This window comes from Myotis davidii, unplaced genomic scaffold, assembly GCF_000327345.1.
Source record: "Myotis davidii unplaced genomic scaffold, ASM32734v1 scaffold77, whole genome shotgun sequence".
In the NCBI taxonomy this organism is placed as follows: domain Eukaryota; kingdom Metazoa; phylum Chordata; class Mammalia; order Chiroptera; family Vespertilionidae; genus Myotis; species Myotis davidii.
The window spans coordinates 3,497,812-3,516,210 of record NW_006289713.1 but is presented as its reverse complement, the minus strand read 5'-3'; the positions used below and the strand labels follow the sequence as shown (position 1 = coordinate 3,516,210).

Genomic DNA, 18,399 nt, shown 5'->3' with positions numbered 1-18,399 from the left:
AAATCCATCTGATCCAATTCATGTGCTTTAGAGTCACTGTTTCCTTGTTAATTTTTTGTCTGGGAGATCTATCCAGTGAAGTTAGTGGAAGTCCCCTACTATGATTAATTATTGTCAATCTCTTCCTTAAAGTCCTCTAGAAATTTGTCTTTTTATATATTTAGGTGCTTCTATATTTGGTGCATATATGTTTGCCAGGGTTATATCCTCTTGTTGAATCAATTCCTTTAGTATTATGTAGTGGCCTTTGTTGTCTCTTGTGATGGCCTTCATTTTGAAGTCTATTTTGTCAGATATGAGTATTGCTACCCCAGCTTTTTTCCCTTTTGCATTTGCATGGAAAAAAATTTTTCTATCCCTCACTCTCATCCTGTGTGAGTCTTGTTTTCAGGTGGGTCTCCTGTAGAGAGCATATAATTTGGTCATGTTTTTGTATCCATTCATCTACCCTATGCCTTTTGATTGGAGATTTAATCCATTTACATTTCATGTTATTATTGATAGGTACTTATCTATTGAAATTTTAATTCTGTATTCCTAGGTTTCTCTCTCTCTTTTTTCTTCTCATTACAGCAGTCCCTTTAGCATTTCTTATAATGCTGGCTTAGTGATGATGAACTCCTTTAGCCTTTTCTTTTTTTTTTTTTTTTGGTCTGGGAAGTTCTTTATTTCACCATCTATTTTGAATGACAGATAGCCTTGCTGGATATAGTAATCTTGGTTTCAGACCCTTGCTTTCCATTATTAGCTTGAGTACCTTATGCCATTCCCTTCTGGCCTATAGAGTTTCTGCTGACAAATCAGATGACAGCCTTATGGGAGCTCCTTTGTAGGTAACAATTTGCTTTTCTCTTGCTGCCTTTAAGATTTCTTTCTTTGTCTTTAATTTTAATTATGTTGTGTCTGAGCATGGGCCTGTTTGGGTTCTTTTTGTTAGGGTTCTCTGTGCCTTCTGAATTTGTGTGACTTTTTTCTCCACCAGGTTAGGGAAATTTTCTGCCATTATTTCTTCAAACACGTTCTCTATCCCTTCCTCCCTTTCTGCCTCTTCTGGCACACCTACTATGTGAATATTGTTATGTTTCATGTTGTCCCACAGGTCCCTTAAGCTGTCCTTCTGTTTTTTAGCTTAATTTTTTTTTTTTTTTGGTTCTCTGATTGAGTGACTTTTTCTATCCTGTCTTGTAATTCACTGATTTGATCCTCAGTTTTCCCCAATCTGCTGTGTATTCCTTCTGAATAGTGTTCTTTATTTGTGCTATGTTATTCTTTATTTTCATTTTTATAGTTGCTATATCTTTTCTCATGCTGTTGAGCACCTTTACCATCATTACTCTGAACTCAGTTTCAGATAAATTTCTTATCTCTGCTTCGCTTATTTCTTCTTCTGGATAATTATCTTATTCTTTCATTTGGGGGTTGTTTCTTTGTCTCCTCATTTTGGGTGCCTGTTTGGGTTTATGACTATGTATTGGGCAGTCTTGTAATTCACTGATTTGATCCTCAGTTTTCCCTAATCTGCTGTGTATTCCTTCTGATGTGTTCTTTATTTGTCCTATGTTATTCTTTGTTTTCATAGTTGCTATATCTTTTCTCATGCTGTTGAGCACCTTTACCATCATTACTCTGAACTCAGTTTCAGATAAATTTCTTATCTCTGCTTCGCTTATTTCTTCTTCTGGATAATTATCTTATTCTTTCATTTGGGGGTTGTTTCTTTGTCTCCTCATTTTGGGTGCCTGTTTGGGTTTATGACTATGTATTGGGCAGTTCTGCTATGCCTCTCAGTCTCTAGTGCAGGACAGTGCACAATGCTGTTTATGACTAATTAGATTAGGCAAAGACTCAAAGCCTACAGAGATCATCTCTGCTTGTAGGCTGATTGGATTTAGTCTTGAAAAACCCTCAGTTAATCATCCACAGGTGTGGTGAGAGTTTTCCCTCAACTGGGTGGGGCAGTTTCTTCTGCCTGAAGGCTAATTGTTATTCTCAGTTTCTTAATGGGCCTCAGAAACTCCACACCGTGGGGCAAGGTGTTTTCCAATAGGGTGGGCCAACTGTCTGCTCCCCAGGTAAAACCACGTAGATAGCAATTGTCTGCCTAAGAAAGATGACCTCTGCAGCATGAGGAAATGACTCAGCACAGGAAACTGGGGTGGCTGCCTTCTAAGTTCTAACCCCAGAGCCCCCAACCCTGGCTTCTGCTCACACAGCTCCAGTCCACTCTGCCCTCCCTCTGCCGGAGCACAAGGTGAGTGGCTGCACAGGAAATTTTGTGCATTGGCCCTTTATGAGGGTGCCTGCATTTCCAGCCATCTCTCCCTGGTGGGCAACAACCCTGCTACTTCTCATAGCCAGGTGTTATGTGGGTATCCTTCTCAGTTCTGGTGCTCTCTGCTGAGGGGCCCAGCTTGGGAATTAGACCCCAGAGTTCTCAATGGCAACCCCCCACAGCTGAGATATTTCTCCAGAACTTCAATTGCTGTCTGTAGGAGCCTGGCCAGCCCTTTTGTGCCTCTGCCCCTCCTACCAGTCTCTATGTGGTCTCCACTTTCTGTCCTCAATTATCGGAGTTCTCTCCAGTGAGTCTTCTGTTGATTATTCAGGAAGATTTTCTGTATTTTAGTTGTAATTCCAGTTTGGTCTTGGGAGCATGTTCATGTAGCATCCACTTACTCTGCTGCCATTTTTAATCCCCCAAGGCATTCTGGTCCATTGGGTTCAGGGCTGTGCCAAGAAGGGATGTTCCATTTGCCAATGCGGGGAAAGGGCCCTAGGACTCTACCCCAGGATGGCCAAAGTCTGGACTCCAGGGCCCCTCTGCCTGCTCTGAACACAGCAGCTCCTTCTAACACTCCCTCCCTGCCAGCACTCCGGAGCCTTGGGCGGGCCAACCTTGGGGCAGCAGACCCAGGGAGGTTGGGGGATGGTCTACACTGGGGCTGTGGTTGCAAGCCTGTGCTCAGAGCTCCATTGGTCCTGCCAGGGGTCTGCTCCATCCCAGCTCATGGCAGGGTGGGAGCACTGGAGGATGCCTGGGGGAAATCCTGTCTAAGTCACATAGGGGCAGCTGGGAAGGGCCCTGGAGGGGGGGTAGCACCCCCCATCCTAGGGAGGGAGCAGGGCTGGCTCAGGCACCTACAGCCCCCTTCCCCACTGATGGGCAGGGCCTGCCACTGAGGGTTGAAAGAACACAGCTACCAAATCTTCCAGCATTTACTATGTGCTGGGCATGTGGTAGGGGTGTGGCCTATGCTATTTCAGTTAATCCTTGAGATGGCTCCATTTTGCAGATGGAAAAATTAAGGCCTGTGAGGACTGGTGACCAGCCCAGGTGTCTCCACAGGTAAAGTCTGGGCCTCCCAGGAGGATTCCCACCTTCCTGGCACCCCCCAAACCAGGATGGGCAAAACTGTGGACTTGGAGGCAGTGTCCTGTCTCATCCTAGCCTTTCCTGGGGTGGGTTTCTCCGGGGCAAGTTCCTTGACCTGTTTGTGCCCCAGCAGGTTCCCAGGGACTATCAGGGTATCCTCCCTCTAGTGCAGCGGTTCTCAACCTGTGGGTCGCAAACAATGAAAATACATCCTGCATATCAGATATTTACATTACGATTCATAACAGTAGCAAAATTACAGTTATGAAGTAGCAATGAAAATAATTTTATAGTTGGGGGTCACCACAACATGAGGAACTGTATTGAAGGGTCGCAGCATTAGGAAGGTTGAGAACCACTGCTCTAGTGTGTGGTTCAGGAACCCACTGAGTGGTGGGGGGAGCACTCCAGGCAGAATATGAGATGGAGGGAGTGGGAGTTCACCCTCTCCTGTGCCATCAGCTGGTGCTTCTGAGACCTTGCCAAGCAAAGGTCTGAGAACCTGCATTTCTGACCATCTCCCAGCTGATCCTGCAGGCGCTGGCTCCCCATGAGGAGCAAGGCTGTGGCTGCTCTCAGCTGAACATACTCAAGTGTGTACCATCATCGTTGAGGCCACTGGTCCCTGCCGGCATCTCCCCGTCCCCTGCACCAGCCTGACCCCTTCCTCTCTCAGCCGAGCCTGGAAAGGGTCCCCCTGCTTATAGACAGATCGCTAGAGCATGGACTCCTGGGGAGGAAGTCACAGGGCTGGCGAAAGGGGCAGCCCCTCATCCAGAAGAAGCATTGGGTCCGAGCTGAGTGGGACTGGCAGCCTGTTTACCAAAATACATTTCACCATGCAGCAAGGGGACAGGGCTGGCTGGGGGGCGGGGAGGGAGGCCAAGCGGGGAGGACGAGGCACCGGCTTCCTCCCTTAGGGGCCCAAGGCAGTGAGGTTTTAGACCCCTGAGGAGATGGGGCCTCCAGGACACCTCGCAGCACTTCACAGGCAGACATGCAGGGCAGGGAGATCGGGTTTGGAATCCGGCTTCCAGCTTCTCTGGCCTCAGTTTCCTCACCTGTAAAATAGGAATAACACTAATTCTGTGTATGGGCTGAGCCTTCTGCTGGCTGACACTGGGCTGCAGGGCCTGGGGATCCCAAATCCAGAAGAGATGGGCTCCAGTCCTCGGGGACTGGCCTCCAGGGCTGGGTCATGTTCTGGGCACTGGCTCAGAGGGGTGGGAGGCCTGCTGCACACCCAGCCCTGGTGGTGGGTCCCTCCCTCTGGGAGGTAGGGTTGCCTTGGCAACTGCAGCCAAGGAGGAACAACGTGCTCTCGGCTGGGCTGTCTCTGTCCTCGCTATAGTGGTCCGGCAGCTGGGCTTGCTTTGAAGGCAGGGCCAGAGGTTTGCTTTCTTTGCCTTGGGATTTGGTTTGTGGGAGCCTCCCTGAGCCACCAGGCTAGTGGGATTAGGTCGAACCAAAGGCCAGAGTGTGACTTCAGGATGAGCAATGGCCAGTGAGAAGAGAGGCCACAAGTGAGAGGAGGCTGCAGGAATGGAACAGACTCTGCCTTCGTCTGCTCTGACGGCTGAAGCAGCAGATTTCTCTCTCCCGGGCTGGATGCTGCAGGCCCGAGATCCCGGTGCCGCCTGCCTGGCTCTGTCTGAGGCCTCCTGTCTTGACTGGCAGATGGTGGCTTCTCCCCTGTCCTTCCCTCTGTGTGTGTCCATGTCCCAGTCCCTCTTTTCATACGTGGATTAGGGACCCTCCCTAAAGATCACATTTTAGCTTTATTACATCTGCAAAGACCCTACTTCCAAACAAGGTCACATTCACGGCTCCCAGGGGGTGGAACTTCCTGTCTAGTTCAGACACAGCTCCCCCATGACGTGTGCATATACCCTCTGTAATGTGTGAAGATCTTCCAAGGGTGAGGGGGGCAGGAAACAACTTATTTTGAAAACAGGAAGAAAAGACCCCTGCCTCCTGCTGGCTGTCAGAACCCCCTGCCCTGTGCGGGGCCCAGAGCCCCTGGTCTGAGACCCCACCCCGCTTACCTGGGTGCGATGCTGGAGGGTCCCCTCACCTCCCTGGGCCTTGGTTTTCTCATCTGTGAAATGTGTGGAGATTTGAGCCTCATCAGTGCTCCTGTCCTGTGTCATCAGCCTTGCCCCCTCGGCTGGGTCACCCCTCTCAGCACCTCCCTAGGGCAAAGCCTCAATTGCACAGCCCGCCCATTTCCTGCTCATTTCTCCACCATGGCTGAGAAGGTGTGGATGGGAGAGACAGAGGCTGTAGGGGTGGGATGGGGCGGGATCTTGAACCAGGGAACCTGGCGGAGCCACAGGGAGGCACTGGGACTGCTGTTCCTATTGAACAATGGCACTTCCTTCCTTAAAATGCTGGCATCCGTGCCATCCCCAACCTGCTCAATGCGTCCCGGACTCTGCCACCACTTCCGGGGACCCCAGACAGGTCCCTCAACCTCCCAGGCCCCAAGTTTTCTCACCTGCAAGAGAGGGCCTCGCCGACCTCATGGCGTCGGGATGAGTGGAGCGAGTGCAAGGGGCTGAGCACATGGAGGGTGACTGGACCTGGATGGCCATCTATGGGCAAGAGGTCAGACAAGACGGCGCGGGAGCCTGGTGTGTGGCCAGGGCACCGGAAGTATTGGCTCTGCTGCTCCTGCCCAGGCTGCAGCTGACTGAACCCCCGGGTTCTTAGCCCGTCAATGGGAGGCCGAGTGGGTGAGCCTTTCTGAGGCAGCACTGTGCTCATTTACTGACATAGCAGGCCTTATCGCAGCTCCACGATCCTTTCCTGAGACACGTTATTCGTTGACTGGAGGCAGCTCCTTAGCGCGTATTTAGTGATGCAGAGACAAAGGGTGAATGGCCCAGCACGCGGCCCCAGAGGAAGGATGTTGAGCTGATGTGAAATAATTCCCGCACTCCTGTTTCCCTAAATTCTGGCTCTGAGGTATCAGCTTTTGTTCAGGGAAACCACAGTTGTCTGTTCTCCCCTAAAAAACACCTGTCCTTCGCTGGCCCGTGGGGTGGGGGTGGAGGAGGCCTGGCGGGACACACGGGTCTGACACGGCCCCCCTGCCGGCAGAAGACGGCCTTGCACACCGACAGAGGGAAAGGTATTCTGTGTGGGGCAGGCACCGGCCCTACCTCCTTGTCCAGTGACCCCAGCCAGGCAGCAGCGAGCCCGGCATCTCCAAGCTGAACCGTGGCCCCCAACACACACGTCCACCAGGACCCTTCCTTGGAAAAAGGGTCTGTGCAGATGGAGTTGGGTGAAGGGCCTGGAAGTGCAGCCATCCTGGGTGAGGGACACCCTAAATCGATGACTGGTGTCCTTGTCAGAGACAGAAGAGCAGCCGCAGACACACAGGGAGAGTCCGTGGGAAGACAGTCTTGGAGTGATGTGGCCACAGCCCAGGGACACCCGGAGCCCCAGGCGCTGGCAGAGGCAGGAAGGACCCTCCGACAGAGCCTCCGGAGGGAGCATGGCCCTACCCACGCCTGGAATTTGGACTTGGCAGAGGATGGGGCTCAGTCCTGGATCCCACGGGAGGCTGGTCCCACCCGCCCTCCCCCACATCCAGTCTTGTCTGAATCTGAAAGGGCCTTACCTGGATGCATATGTTTGTCTCCTGTGGGTACTTTGCCACCCAGCTGCTCTAGCCCCTGGTAATAATGAGGAAACCAGCTCGACAGAAGAAATCCTAACCCGCCAGCCCCAGCCAGGCGTCGGGCATGCAGATCAGAGTGTAGAAGCTCAGAGTCAGTTTAACGCAGAACAGAGGGTCTGGCTGCAGCACGCTGACGCCCCTGACATCCAAAGTTGGAGACGGCTGGGCCCAAGCCACCCCCTCAGCTCAGAGACCTGTGTGGCACTTGGAGCTGGGGCGGGGGGAGAGGGGTACAGACGAAGGATGGGGTAGCAGGAGGAAGGGAGAAGGAGCCAGAAAAGGGAAGGAAGGGAAAGAAAGAAAGGAGTTGAGAGGGAGCAAAGGCACATTCACATAGAGCCATGCACACCGTGTTCACAGCAGCACAATCGCCAGATGTGGGAGCAGCCAGCCCACCGTGGTGACTGGATAAGCCCATGGGCTCATCGCAGAGGAATAACCGCGCTGTGGAGCATGACTCAGCCCTGAAAAGCATGGCCACGCTGCCAGTGGCTGAACCTCAGAAACAGGACACTCAGAGGAACCAGACACAGAGGCCCCGTGCTGCCTAATTCCGTTACGTGAGATGTCCAGGCGGGAAGTCCTCAGAGACAGGAAATGCATTGGTGGTGCCAGGGGTGGGGGAGGCGGGGAGTGACAGCCAGCGGGCGCAGGGTTTCCTGTGGCGGAGACGGAAATGCTCTGGAATTAGGTGGTGCTGGTGGCACGTCTGAATGTGCTAAAACCACGGAATTGTAAGTGGAAAATTGCGTGTTATGTGAGCAGACCTCAATAGAACTGTTATAGGAACTCGGGGGGAGGTGGCAGTTACGAGGTCCAGAGGACACCTCCGCTGTGACCTGTTCTTGGTCACCTCTGAGGCGTCACAGCATTCGCCCCCAAGGCTGCTGGAAGGAAGACGGAGGTAAGCCCTGGAGGGCAGGGCTGGTATTGTGTCTCCACAGGCTGTGGGGACAGCCGAGCACATGGAGCCTGTCACTGGCCTCTGTGGGAGGGGGAGAGGAAGGGGAAGGAGTGGCCCTGGGCAGTCCCCCTGGTTGTCCAGAGACCAAGTCTCCCTTGTTCCATCTCCCTCGGGGCCTCTTCGAGGCACAGTCAGCATCAGCACCGAGGCCTGAATTCCCACTGGTCGTGGGCTTTATGGGGCTGTCAGGGAGGCGGGACCTAACACCAGGCATCTGTTTGGTGCCTTTTCCTCTAAATGTACCCAAAGCACATCTCCACTTCTGAAAGGTGACCACTCATGTGGCCCAAGAAACGTGTCTGTCTCTGCCCGCTGCCAGCCACAGCCCTAGCTGGCACTCGGGAGGTGTGCAAAGCCGCGCTGCTCCCTGCACAGGGAGCGTCCCCGGTGGGCCCAGGTAGGTTTCTGCCTGTAGCTCCTTGGAGGATCCTTGGGGGGAGCGGGAGAAGGCCTTCCTGCCTCTTCCAGCTCCTGGGGCCTCCAGGCCTCGTCTCCGTCCTCGCGTGGCCTTCTCCCTGTCAGTGGATTTAGGGCCCAGCCTCATCCAACAAGCATGACCTTATCTGAACTAACTGCATATGTGCCATTTCCAGATGAGGCCATGTTCACGGGCTCTGGTGAACTTGGGGGGAGACACTATTCACCCCAGTACATGGTCCTTCCCCGAAGCAGGTGGCTGGGGGGACAACACAACCTCAGGATCTGGCCCTTTATCTTAGACTCTGGGCACGATTCTGAGCTGGAAGAGAATTTGGATCATTGACTAGGTCAGACCACCAATGGAATATGGAAGCCCAGAGCTCCGTGCCTGTTTCCTCATTGGTCAGAGAGGAGCCCAGAGCTCCGTGCCTGTTCCTCATTGGTCAGAGAGGAGTGATACTCTCTGTGCCTGTGTTACGTGGTCGTGGATGGGAACATGAGTGCTTTGGGAAACAGTGCCAGGTGTCCTGTTGCAATGTGTGGGAGACCTCTGACGCAGGACAGGGCATCTGCTGGGATACGATGGGGTTGAGGGCCAGTGAAGGTGATGGGGCCCAGCACAAGCCTCCCAGCGTCCCAAGGCCCCTGTGCGGCACCCCACCTTTCCTACTATGCTTCCTTTTCTGCTATGCCTCTGTCCATGGCTGAGGCAACAGCAAGCACACAGTAGGTGCTCAGCAAGTGCTGAATACAGGCATGCGTGGAAGGGGGGGTCTCCTGGAAAAACCCCCAGGCCCAGTTTTGTCCCTTGGTCACCAGCACTGCTGACAGCCGGTGCCTAGGGGCTTCGCCCAGTGGGACCCACCGTGGAGCTTTGCGGGCCTGCATGTCAGGCAGACCTGCCCTCGAAGAGTTGGCTCTCGTTGGGCAGCGCATGTGAAGAAAATCCAGTTCTGAACTCGGGGGAGGGGTGGAGGGGCAGGAAACCCACCAGCAGATCGCATCCCCACTCCTGCAGACGGAGGGGGGCCGGTGTGGGGGCAGGCGTGCCCTCAGCGGGGTGTGGGGCGGGTGTGGTGTCTGGCCCCCTCAGGGCTGGAAGGCAGGCTGTCCAGGACAGCAGAACAGTGCGCAGCAGGCAGTGAGCGGGCACAGAATTTAGAGACACCCACGTCTGTGCAGCAGTTCTCAGACTCACCTCCCTGGACTGCCAGCAGCATCCCTTGGGAGTTTGAGGGATGCCAATTTCCGGGTTCGCCCCTGACTTGCTGGTCAGACACTGGGGGGTAGCCAGGCCAGCAGGGTTTTGTCACACCTCATGAGACCAAATTTCCAAATTAAAGTCACATTCCCAGCTTCCAGAGGACAGAGTTTGGGGGACACCATTCAGTTCGGTATAGGTGCTAAGGGTGGACCTGGGGGGACATGGGAAGGTCACCCCATGCCCTACCTATTTCTATGTCTTGTGCATCTGTGACTTCGACTTATATGTCGCCCCTGAGGCTGCATATCCATCCCGTGGGGGCTGGCTCCCACATGGGAGGAGCCGACCCCGCCCTGCCCACTGGTCAGCAGCAGCTCAGGGACCCCGGCTAGGTTTCATGGCCTGGGCTCCCAGCTGGTTGGGGGAGCGGGAAAGGGGGTGCAGGCCTGATTACCATTGGGGGTGGGAGGAAGAACATGATTGAGATGCAACCTGTGGAGTGGCCAGCAAGTGAGGAGGCCCCGAGCTCATTGGCCTTCCAACCACCCCCCTCCGCCCCTCCCCCGAAGGTGTCAGCCAGTGGGGACTTGCCCCCTGAGCCCTTACCCATCAGGAGCTTGGCTGCTGGCTGGATCCTGAAAGTCTCATTTAAAGTTCACCTTCACGATGCACTGGGAGGTTTTCTCTATTAAAAGCACTCGTCTTGATGGAATTTTATTTTAAGGTTGGCACAGCGTTTTCTTTTTATGCATGTGTGAACATATATATGTAAATACACGTATGATGTTGGTGAATTAACATTTGTGGTATATTTACTAAGTGAAGCTGTGGGAACCAATAGTGGCCCCTTCAGGGGAGTTTCCCACTCGCTCGCTTGTGCTGTGCGTGCTGGGGGCTCTGAGCAGCGGGGCACCATGCCCTCCTGCCCAGGAGTGCACGGCGGGGCATTCATGACAGGCACCCATCACGGGTGGGTCGATGGGCGCTGTGACGACAGGTCCACGGGACCTGAGGGGTGCACACTCCCCATGCTCGCTTTGAGGCGGGCAGCAGAGTCGCAGGCTCAAGGTCAGGCCATGCAGCGGAGTGGGGGTGCCCCGAAGATGCCATGTGCAAGGGGCCCTCCCAGGAGCAGACCTGCCTCTGAGAGTCAGCCAGGCGGGAAGGGGTGGTTTTATTTCCAGGGGTTCGGGACAAAACAGAAGCATGTGTGGTGAAAGCATGACCTTCGCTCGACCTCTGGACACGCCCCTCCCAGGAGAGGCTGCCGTCACTGAGCCGCATGCCCATGCAGGCAGGACCGGAGGACGGGACATGTGCGGTTGCACGCATGCTGCTGGGACGCGTGTGTGCAGAAATGCTTTGGAACGGTGCCCCGTTAGCCTGACTTCCGGGGGATTTCAGCTGAGTTCTGTGAGGTGGGCGCTTGTATAAAAAACAAATTCACGTTATTCCTTTCTAAGTGAGGAACCATCAAACGTGCTGCCTTAAAAACACAAAACCTCACATTGGTGTTTCCCTATAACTTCATCCTGTGAGCAGCCTTGTCCGATCCAGCCTGCTGCACTTGGCTGTGGACTTGGGCACACACTGCTGCTCCTCAACAATCATCCATAGCTCCCCATTCCCCCTGCAGCCTGGCAGCGCTCATTCTACCCTGAGCTGGCCCTCCTGCCTTTCCCTTGCAATCGGGCCATCTTCCTGCTGTCCCCTCTCTTGGGTGGTCAGGCCCGTTCTTGGTTCGGGGCCCTTTGGGGCTCCGTATTCATCAGCATCTGTCATGGTCGGCAGCAGTGACTGCTAGGGACGCGCAGGTCTGCCGTTAGCAGGCAGCAGACAATGCCGGCCTCACATCTTGTCAGGGCGATGCCGGCCCCAAGCCCTCCAGGCTCTGCTTAGGGAAGAATCTCCACCGGACTGCGCCGGGCCCTGTGCCAGGCCTGCGATGCCCGTCTGCAGGGGCCTCTGGGCTCCTCCATTTGCTTTCACGGAACTCGCTTTGCACAGCCCTGGCAGCCTGCAGTGAGGGTCTTTGCAAGACGCCCCCAGGGAAAGCTGTGAGGCTGAGAGACTTCCTGCAGGTGCAGAATCTGGCCTGCCTGTCCCTCTCCTGGGCACAGCTTTGATTGTGGCTGATGTGCACCCTTATCCTCATCCGTGCTGGTCCCAGCTCGCCTTGGCCTCCAGGGAGCTCCAGCCCTCTAGGTGGCCGGGCCCAGGCGTGCACCCCTGGCTTCCTGCCTCTGTCCATTCCCCTCATTTCCTCGTGACCTTATGTTACTCTGTTAGTGGTTCGTTTGTCTGCCTACCCTTGTTAGAAGACGATGGCGTACAAGATAAATAAATGCTGTACTAACCAGTGTGACGGGTCCCCAGCCTTGTCCACTGTCCTCGGCTTTTTAACCCCCCAACCTTGAAGCCACCAGTTTTGGGAGGCCCCACGCCCTCTCCCCTGTCTGCCCAATCACTCACTGTCTCCACTGCTCAGCCCACAGCCCCTAAAACATGCTTATTTTTCAGGATTCCATCCTCGGGACACAAGCACATTGTGTGCCCCTTGGTGTATAAAGGTGCGCGGGTGGTTCAGGGTGGACGTCGCCTGCTCGGGTCCCAGCCAGACACAGGGCTTTGGGGACACTCGTCTGGTCAGCTGTGATGCTCCTTTGCCAGCTGATTTCCCCGGTCCCTGGAGTTAGGGGCCCTCGGCCAGCTGGGGAGGGGCCCGGTGTCCGACACAGCGCCATTGCAGTTGAAGCGTGAGGATGGGAGGTGCTTAGTGAGCACTGAGCTGTCGCTCAGAACCCCCAGGGCTAGGGGCGTAGTCGGAGTGGGCGGTGACTGCTCATGGGTTCGGGTCTCCTGTTGGGGTGACAGGACTGTTCCACAGGGAGAGGTGGTGGCTGCACAGCACTGGGGGTTGCTAGCTGCCAGAACCGAACACTTCTAAATGGTTTATTTTATGTCATGTGGGTTATACCTCCGTTTTTTTTAAGAAAAGGATTAAAAAAACAAAAACCTTAAAAAAAAAAAACCCAACTAGTTGGGTGTGGCATGTCCAGAATAGGCCAATTGATTGAGACAGGAAGTAGCTGGAGCTGCCTGGGCTGATGGGAAGTGCCGGGGAAATGGGAAGGGTGTTACTCCTGCAAAGGGAGCAGGGTTCTTTTGGGGGCAAAGATGTTCTAAAATTGATTGTGGTGATGGTTGCAGGGCTCTGTGAATACACTAAAAACCACTGAATTTTAAATGGAAGATTGTAAAGTACGTGAGTTATATCTTGATAAAAGTTATTCTAAAAACGAAGAAAGCCCTGCCTGTGGCATGTCCTGGAGAGAAGCCACAGCACACACCACTCCAGCAGTCATGAGCGCGGAGCCCGCGGCTGGTTCGGGGTGAGTCGGGGGCGCCCCGGTGGATCGAGCCACGTGCTGCGCTGCTGTTCCCCATCAGGACCAGCCACGATCAGACGGCCCGTGTCTTAGCTTAGGGGCATCACAGAGCCTCACGGAATCTGATGAAAGGTGCGCACCCTCCTCTTTGGGGGTCGGGGGGTGCGAGTAGAGCATTTTGAGTATAATTTCAGGGGACACATGGGCCCTCCCAAAGGCCCCAGTTCAGAGCCCCTCCAGGGGTTACTCGGGCCTCGGTCAGCCTCCAGGTCTCCGGGCTGGGGCGTCGTGCTGCTGTAGCTGTCCGCTCGCTGGGTCTCAGCCTAGGACGGATGCGGGACAAGTGGCGGGAGCTGGCTCTGCAGGCCTCTGCTCCACTCACCCTGCCACCCGGGCCTTCCCCTCGTCACTGACACTCCCACCTGCGTGTGGCCGTGGAGGCTTACGCCGGCCTCACTGGGTCTGACTTCCACCTGGTCCTCACGTGGCGACGCTGACAGCTCTGGAGATACTGATGCACCTGTCCCAGCCCACGTTTTCCATAAACTCGTGGCTGTGGCTTTCGGGAGCCGGGGCTGGAGCTCGCGGGCTTCAGGTGGGCGTGGTCCTCAGAGGCGGTGGGTGGGGAGGGGCCAAAGGCTGCGGGAATGATTTATCCAGTGGATTTGTTATTGATGCAGATTCAGTATTAATAACTGGTGCTTTATTAACGGCTTTGTCTCCACGAGGCTCCTGCCCCTCTCCTGTTGTAATTACAACCACAGGGTTCCCAAAGAATCTTCTAGAACAGTGGTTCTCAACCTTCCTAATGCATCGACCCTTTAATACAGTTCCTCATGTTGTGCTGACCCCCAACCATAAAATTATTTTCGTTGCTACTTCATAACTGTAATTTTGTTACTGTTATGAATCGTAATGTAAATATCTGATAGGCAGGATGTATTTTCATTGTTACAAATTGAACATAATTGAAGCATAGTGATTAATCACAAAAACAATAAGTAATTATATATGTGTTTCCCGATGGACTTAGGCGACCCCTGTGAAAGGGTCATTCGACCCCCAAGGGGGTCGTGACCCGCAGGTGGAGAACCGCTGCTCTAGAAAGTGGTGCTTGTCAGCTTCTGCTCCCAAGGGACATGGGGTTGCAGCTGTCTTGAGTGACTGTCATCTTTTCCCAACTTCTAGGAGGGAGAGCTCTGAGCAGACTCTGCTCCATGCTACATTTTGCAGGGTGTCTCTTCAGTTTGGGGCCTGCGGCCAGGCGGTGCCGCGGGTGGCAGGCAGCGGGAGCCCTGGAGAGGAGTTTTAACGGGGCCCCTGGAGCCTGGAGCCTGGAGACAGCCGCGCGGGCAGCCTCGGCAGCTCGCCTCGTTTCCTGCACACATGTTCATGCTGTGACTTACTGTGCGTCCGTATGTCATACGTTTGTTTCTTATAGCAACGTTGTTCCTAGTTATTGGTGGAATTTTGAAACGAGAAAGCCTGGTCGCTCATGAGGAGCGAGGGGTCTCCGGGGTCAGCCTGTGGTCTGAGGAACTTGGGTGTTGGAGGGTGAGGCTGCTCAGAGGAGCCTTGAGAGGCGACCGCTGAGGGGCAGGCTACCCCGTGTCTTGGACTGGTCGTTGTGCCTCTGTTTCCCTGGTGTCGGGAAGCAGTGCCCCTGGAGCCAGGACACCAGGCAGGTGAGATGTAGGGACGCGTGGCACCGTCCTGCCTTGGGCACCCAGTCCAGCCTCGTTTTATGGAGGGAGGAGGGCCTCATGTGGGCCTCAGCTGGGGAGCAGAGTCCTGGGACCCCTGGGCTAGACATTTCGGGGCAGCAACATCCAGCTGACGGCTGGCCTCCGTCACGCATCTACCTGGCGTGGGCATCACCGGGTCTGCCACTTGGTGCAACCTGTGCAGAATGTTATTGACGTGAGAGCAAACCCATTCTGATCACGTCCCCCACACCCAGCCTGTGCTTGGGGACTTCATGTGCCCCCCCCGGCCCCCCGTACATTCACAAGGTCAGTGGTGTCACTGACTCCGTGTGACCAAGGGAGAAACTGAGGCACAGATGTGTGACTTCCACTGAGCCTCTCAGCTCCTCCCTGGAGGTGCCACGCCTGTGCTCCGAGTGGCGCCATCACCCACAGTAAGGCGCTGGAGGAGCTAGGCCTGGTCTCTGGGCAGAGCCCGTGGGAGACAGACTTGCTTTCTCCCAGCATCTGGAGACCGCACTTCACGCCCACTCTCCAAGCCTGCCTCCTCCACACACCGGGGTTAGTGATAGCAGCTGCTAGAAGGTGCCAGGTGATGGCTGAGCAGACGCCCCCTGGCCCCGTGCGGTGGGGTGGGGCGGAGGTCAGAGTGGAAGGAGCGCCGGGCGAGTGTGCCGGGGACCAGCTGCAGTCCCAGCTCGACCTCCCGGGAACACCTTCCCCAGCTCTCGGCTCACCTGGGCCTCCTTCTGAGGGGGAGCCGGGGGGTGGCAGTGCCACCTGCTGGGAGGAGCGGTGGGCAGCCCGGGCACAGGATAGTGGGCGTCTGGACATGTCTGGAGAATCCTTCCTAGCAATACTGCTCCTCCCTGGGCCTGGAGCCAAGCCTGGGGCTGGAGGAGCGTTTTTTGTTCCTTATGCCCTTGACTTTCTTAGTGCTGGCGGGTCCACCATCAAGCCTGCCTGTTCCTGCTCAAAAGCCTGGCTGCCCACTCACCCCTTGGGTGTGGCGGGGTGCACCTGCCCCCAAACTGCTCATTTGTCAGTTCAACATTGGTTAAGCACCTGCTCGCTCCTGGAGACTCAGAGATGAGTCAGCCGGTCTCAGCTTCAGGCTGTGGGACGACCCAGGGAGGAGGGACCTCCTGCTGCAGGACCTGAGCTCATCTGGGACCAGGCCCTGCAAGGGGTGGTGTGCCCTGTGCCCAACTGAGCTGGTCTGGTTGGTGCCCAGGGATGTTCACTGAATGAGTGAAGGAACGAGAGACCGCAAGTCTGAGGGCACATACCCCAGGGCGCCCAGCATCCTGTCCTGGCCCAGCCCACTGTGGGATGGGCTGCCCAGCCCCTCTGCCTCCTGTGCCCTCACTGCCCTTCCTGCCTCTCCCCCAGGACCTCCCACTCCCGGGCCAAGGCCGAGGCAGCCCTCACTGCGGCTCAGAAGGCCCAGGAGGAAGCACGGATCGCCAGGATCACTGCCAAAGAGTTCTCACCTTCCTTCCAGCACAGGGAAAACGGTGAGTCGGGCGCCGGGCGGGCGGGGCAGGGTGTCCTCCAAGGCCACGTTCCAGCAGGTGCTGCCCGCTGCCGTCTCCCCTCGTGTTCACGCTCCTTCACGACGATGTGTGTCCCTGCAAGGGCCTTGGCACACTCCTCCCTCACACGTGTCAGCCCCTCTCCCCGCCTCCCGGGCTGTGCCCCTGTGTGCACGCGTTTCCATGCATCGCCCTCCGCTTTCCATGATGGTGAATGTCTGTGTGCTCTGCGTGTGCATGTGGTCTCTTCCTGCCCTTCCCCCAATGTTATGCTAGAACTTCCTGTGACAGACCAACTATTCTATAACTGCTCTGTTCAAAAAGGTAGCTAGTGGCCATGTGGGGACTGCAGCTAGTTGGCTGAGGCCCTGGTCATTAGTTGCGTTTGATCAGAACTGATCTGCATTTAACTGTAGAGAGCCACGCGTGCCTACTGGCGGCCACACTGGGCAGAGTGGCTCATTAACTGAGGGGAGCTGCCGCCATGTTCTCTGGTGGGAGCTGGAGGAGCTAGAAGCCACTGCAGGTAACAGATCTGTGACCCTCATCCTGTCAGGGGACCAGGCCTGAGGGAGGCAGAGAGGACTGGAGAAGGCGGGCATTGCTGAGAGGGCAGACAGCCCCCTGTCTCCGCTCACTTCCCTCTGGCCTCACCCTGGCGCTTCCTCTGCAGCAGGAAGCCCTGGAGGACAGGTTTGTGGGGATAGAAGCCGCTGGAGGTTTTAGGCTGACATCTGCCATGGGCAGTCTGTCCTGAGGGCTCACCTGAGCTCTCCTGGAGCCGGAGCTCCTGGCCTCACCGGGAGGGCCCCGGCCTTTGGGGCAGGGAGGGAGGCCGCCCGCTTCTGGGAGGCAGGAGGACCCGAGATAAGCGACAAAGGTGTTGGAGTCCAGCCACACATGTTCTGCTCTGCATTTTCACAAGGATGCTTCCAGGAATGTCACGCGCTCTGCAACTAATTTTAGCGGAGCACAGTCTCCAGGCTGGTGGCGCTGACAGGGCGCTGGAGCTGAGCTGAGGGCACCACTCTGGGGCGTGGGGTTCACGGGACCCTGCAGGGTCGCTGTCCAGGCTTGTCTGGGACCCTAGGGTGTAAGGCGCAGAGGCCTGGGCCCCAAAGTCCAGATCACAGGCAGGCAGGTCAGGGGAGGGTCATGGGAGTCCTGTGATGGGGCCAGGGCCCCCCACCCCAGGGAGGGCAGTTCCTCATGTGGCCCCTCAGACACCCCCTGGCCTGTGTCCCTCTGTGCTGGGGACCACCTGTGCCCCCGTCCCATGGCTGCAGAGGTGTGGGAGACTACACCCCATGTGACAGATGGGTGCAGATGCAGGGGGCTGACTGCTTGCCCCAAGTCCCAGCACCTGTCTCCCCAGCACATCCAGGACCACATGGGACACCCCTTGGCGGCCTTCACCCTTTGAAACACCCCAGGGACTGTTCATGGGCGTCTACAGCTCTGCCTTGTTCTGGTCACCGCCTCAGGCCCCCATGCATGCCAACAGCATGGTGGATGCCTCCTCAGACGGGGTGCCCGGCCCCTGCTGAGAATCCTGGCCACACCGAGGGTGCCGTCCCCTAAGGCCCTCTCCTGCCCTGGCTCAGATGCTCCAGTATGGAAGCAGTGAGGGGAGCCCAAGCGGGGGGTGGGGCAGGAAGAACAGGCCACCAGAGGCCTAGGCCACCCGAGAGGTCCGTGTCCTGGGCGGACAGGCCCCCCTCCCCAGGCCACAAGACCTCCAAGGTCACCTAGCAGGAGATGCTTCTTTTCATCCTGAGGAGGGCCCCATGGGGGGCGGGACCGAGACCCCCAGAGTAGGCGGGGCCCCAGTCCTCGCACACTGAGCCTTGGTCTGCCTGCAGCCCGGGCTGGGCCAGAGCTGCTGCCCACCACTGCCTGGCGGGACCTGGTCATCCTCAAAGCACCGGTGGGCGGCGGCTTGGGGTCCATGGAGGGGCCTTGGGAACCGCTGTGTCCCAGCCTGTGCTGCCGTCGGAGGGGACTGGGGCCGCCACAGCTGGGGCGAGGAGAAGGCCGGGGCCTCCCGGGGCGTCCGCAGCGGAACCCTCCGCAGTGGCCAGCCCGCGGAGGACTTCCGCTCCCGGGGCTCGGGCCACAAG

The 18,399-nt window shown here is 56.3% G+C and overlaps 1 protein-coding gene across 1 annotated transcript in view; it reads left to right on the top strand.

Moving 5' to 3' along the window:
- The window catches only part of JPH3 (junctophilin 3), a 108,946-nt gene that overhangs the window by 67,255 nt on the left and 23,292 nt on the right, over positions 1–18,399 (top strand). Inside the window, 1 exon segment of the mRNA XM_006762282.2 lies at positions 16,137–16,261. Within this exon segment, the coding sequence (XP_006762345.1) occupies positions 16,137–16,261 (125 nt within the window).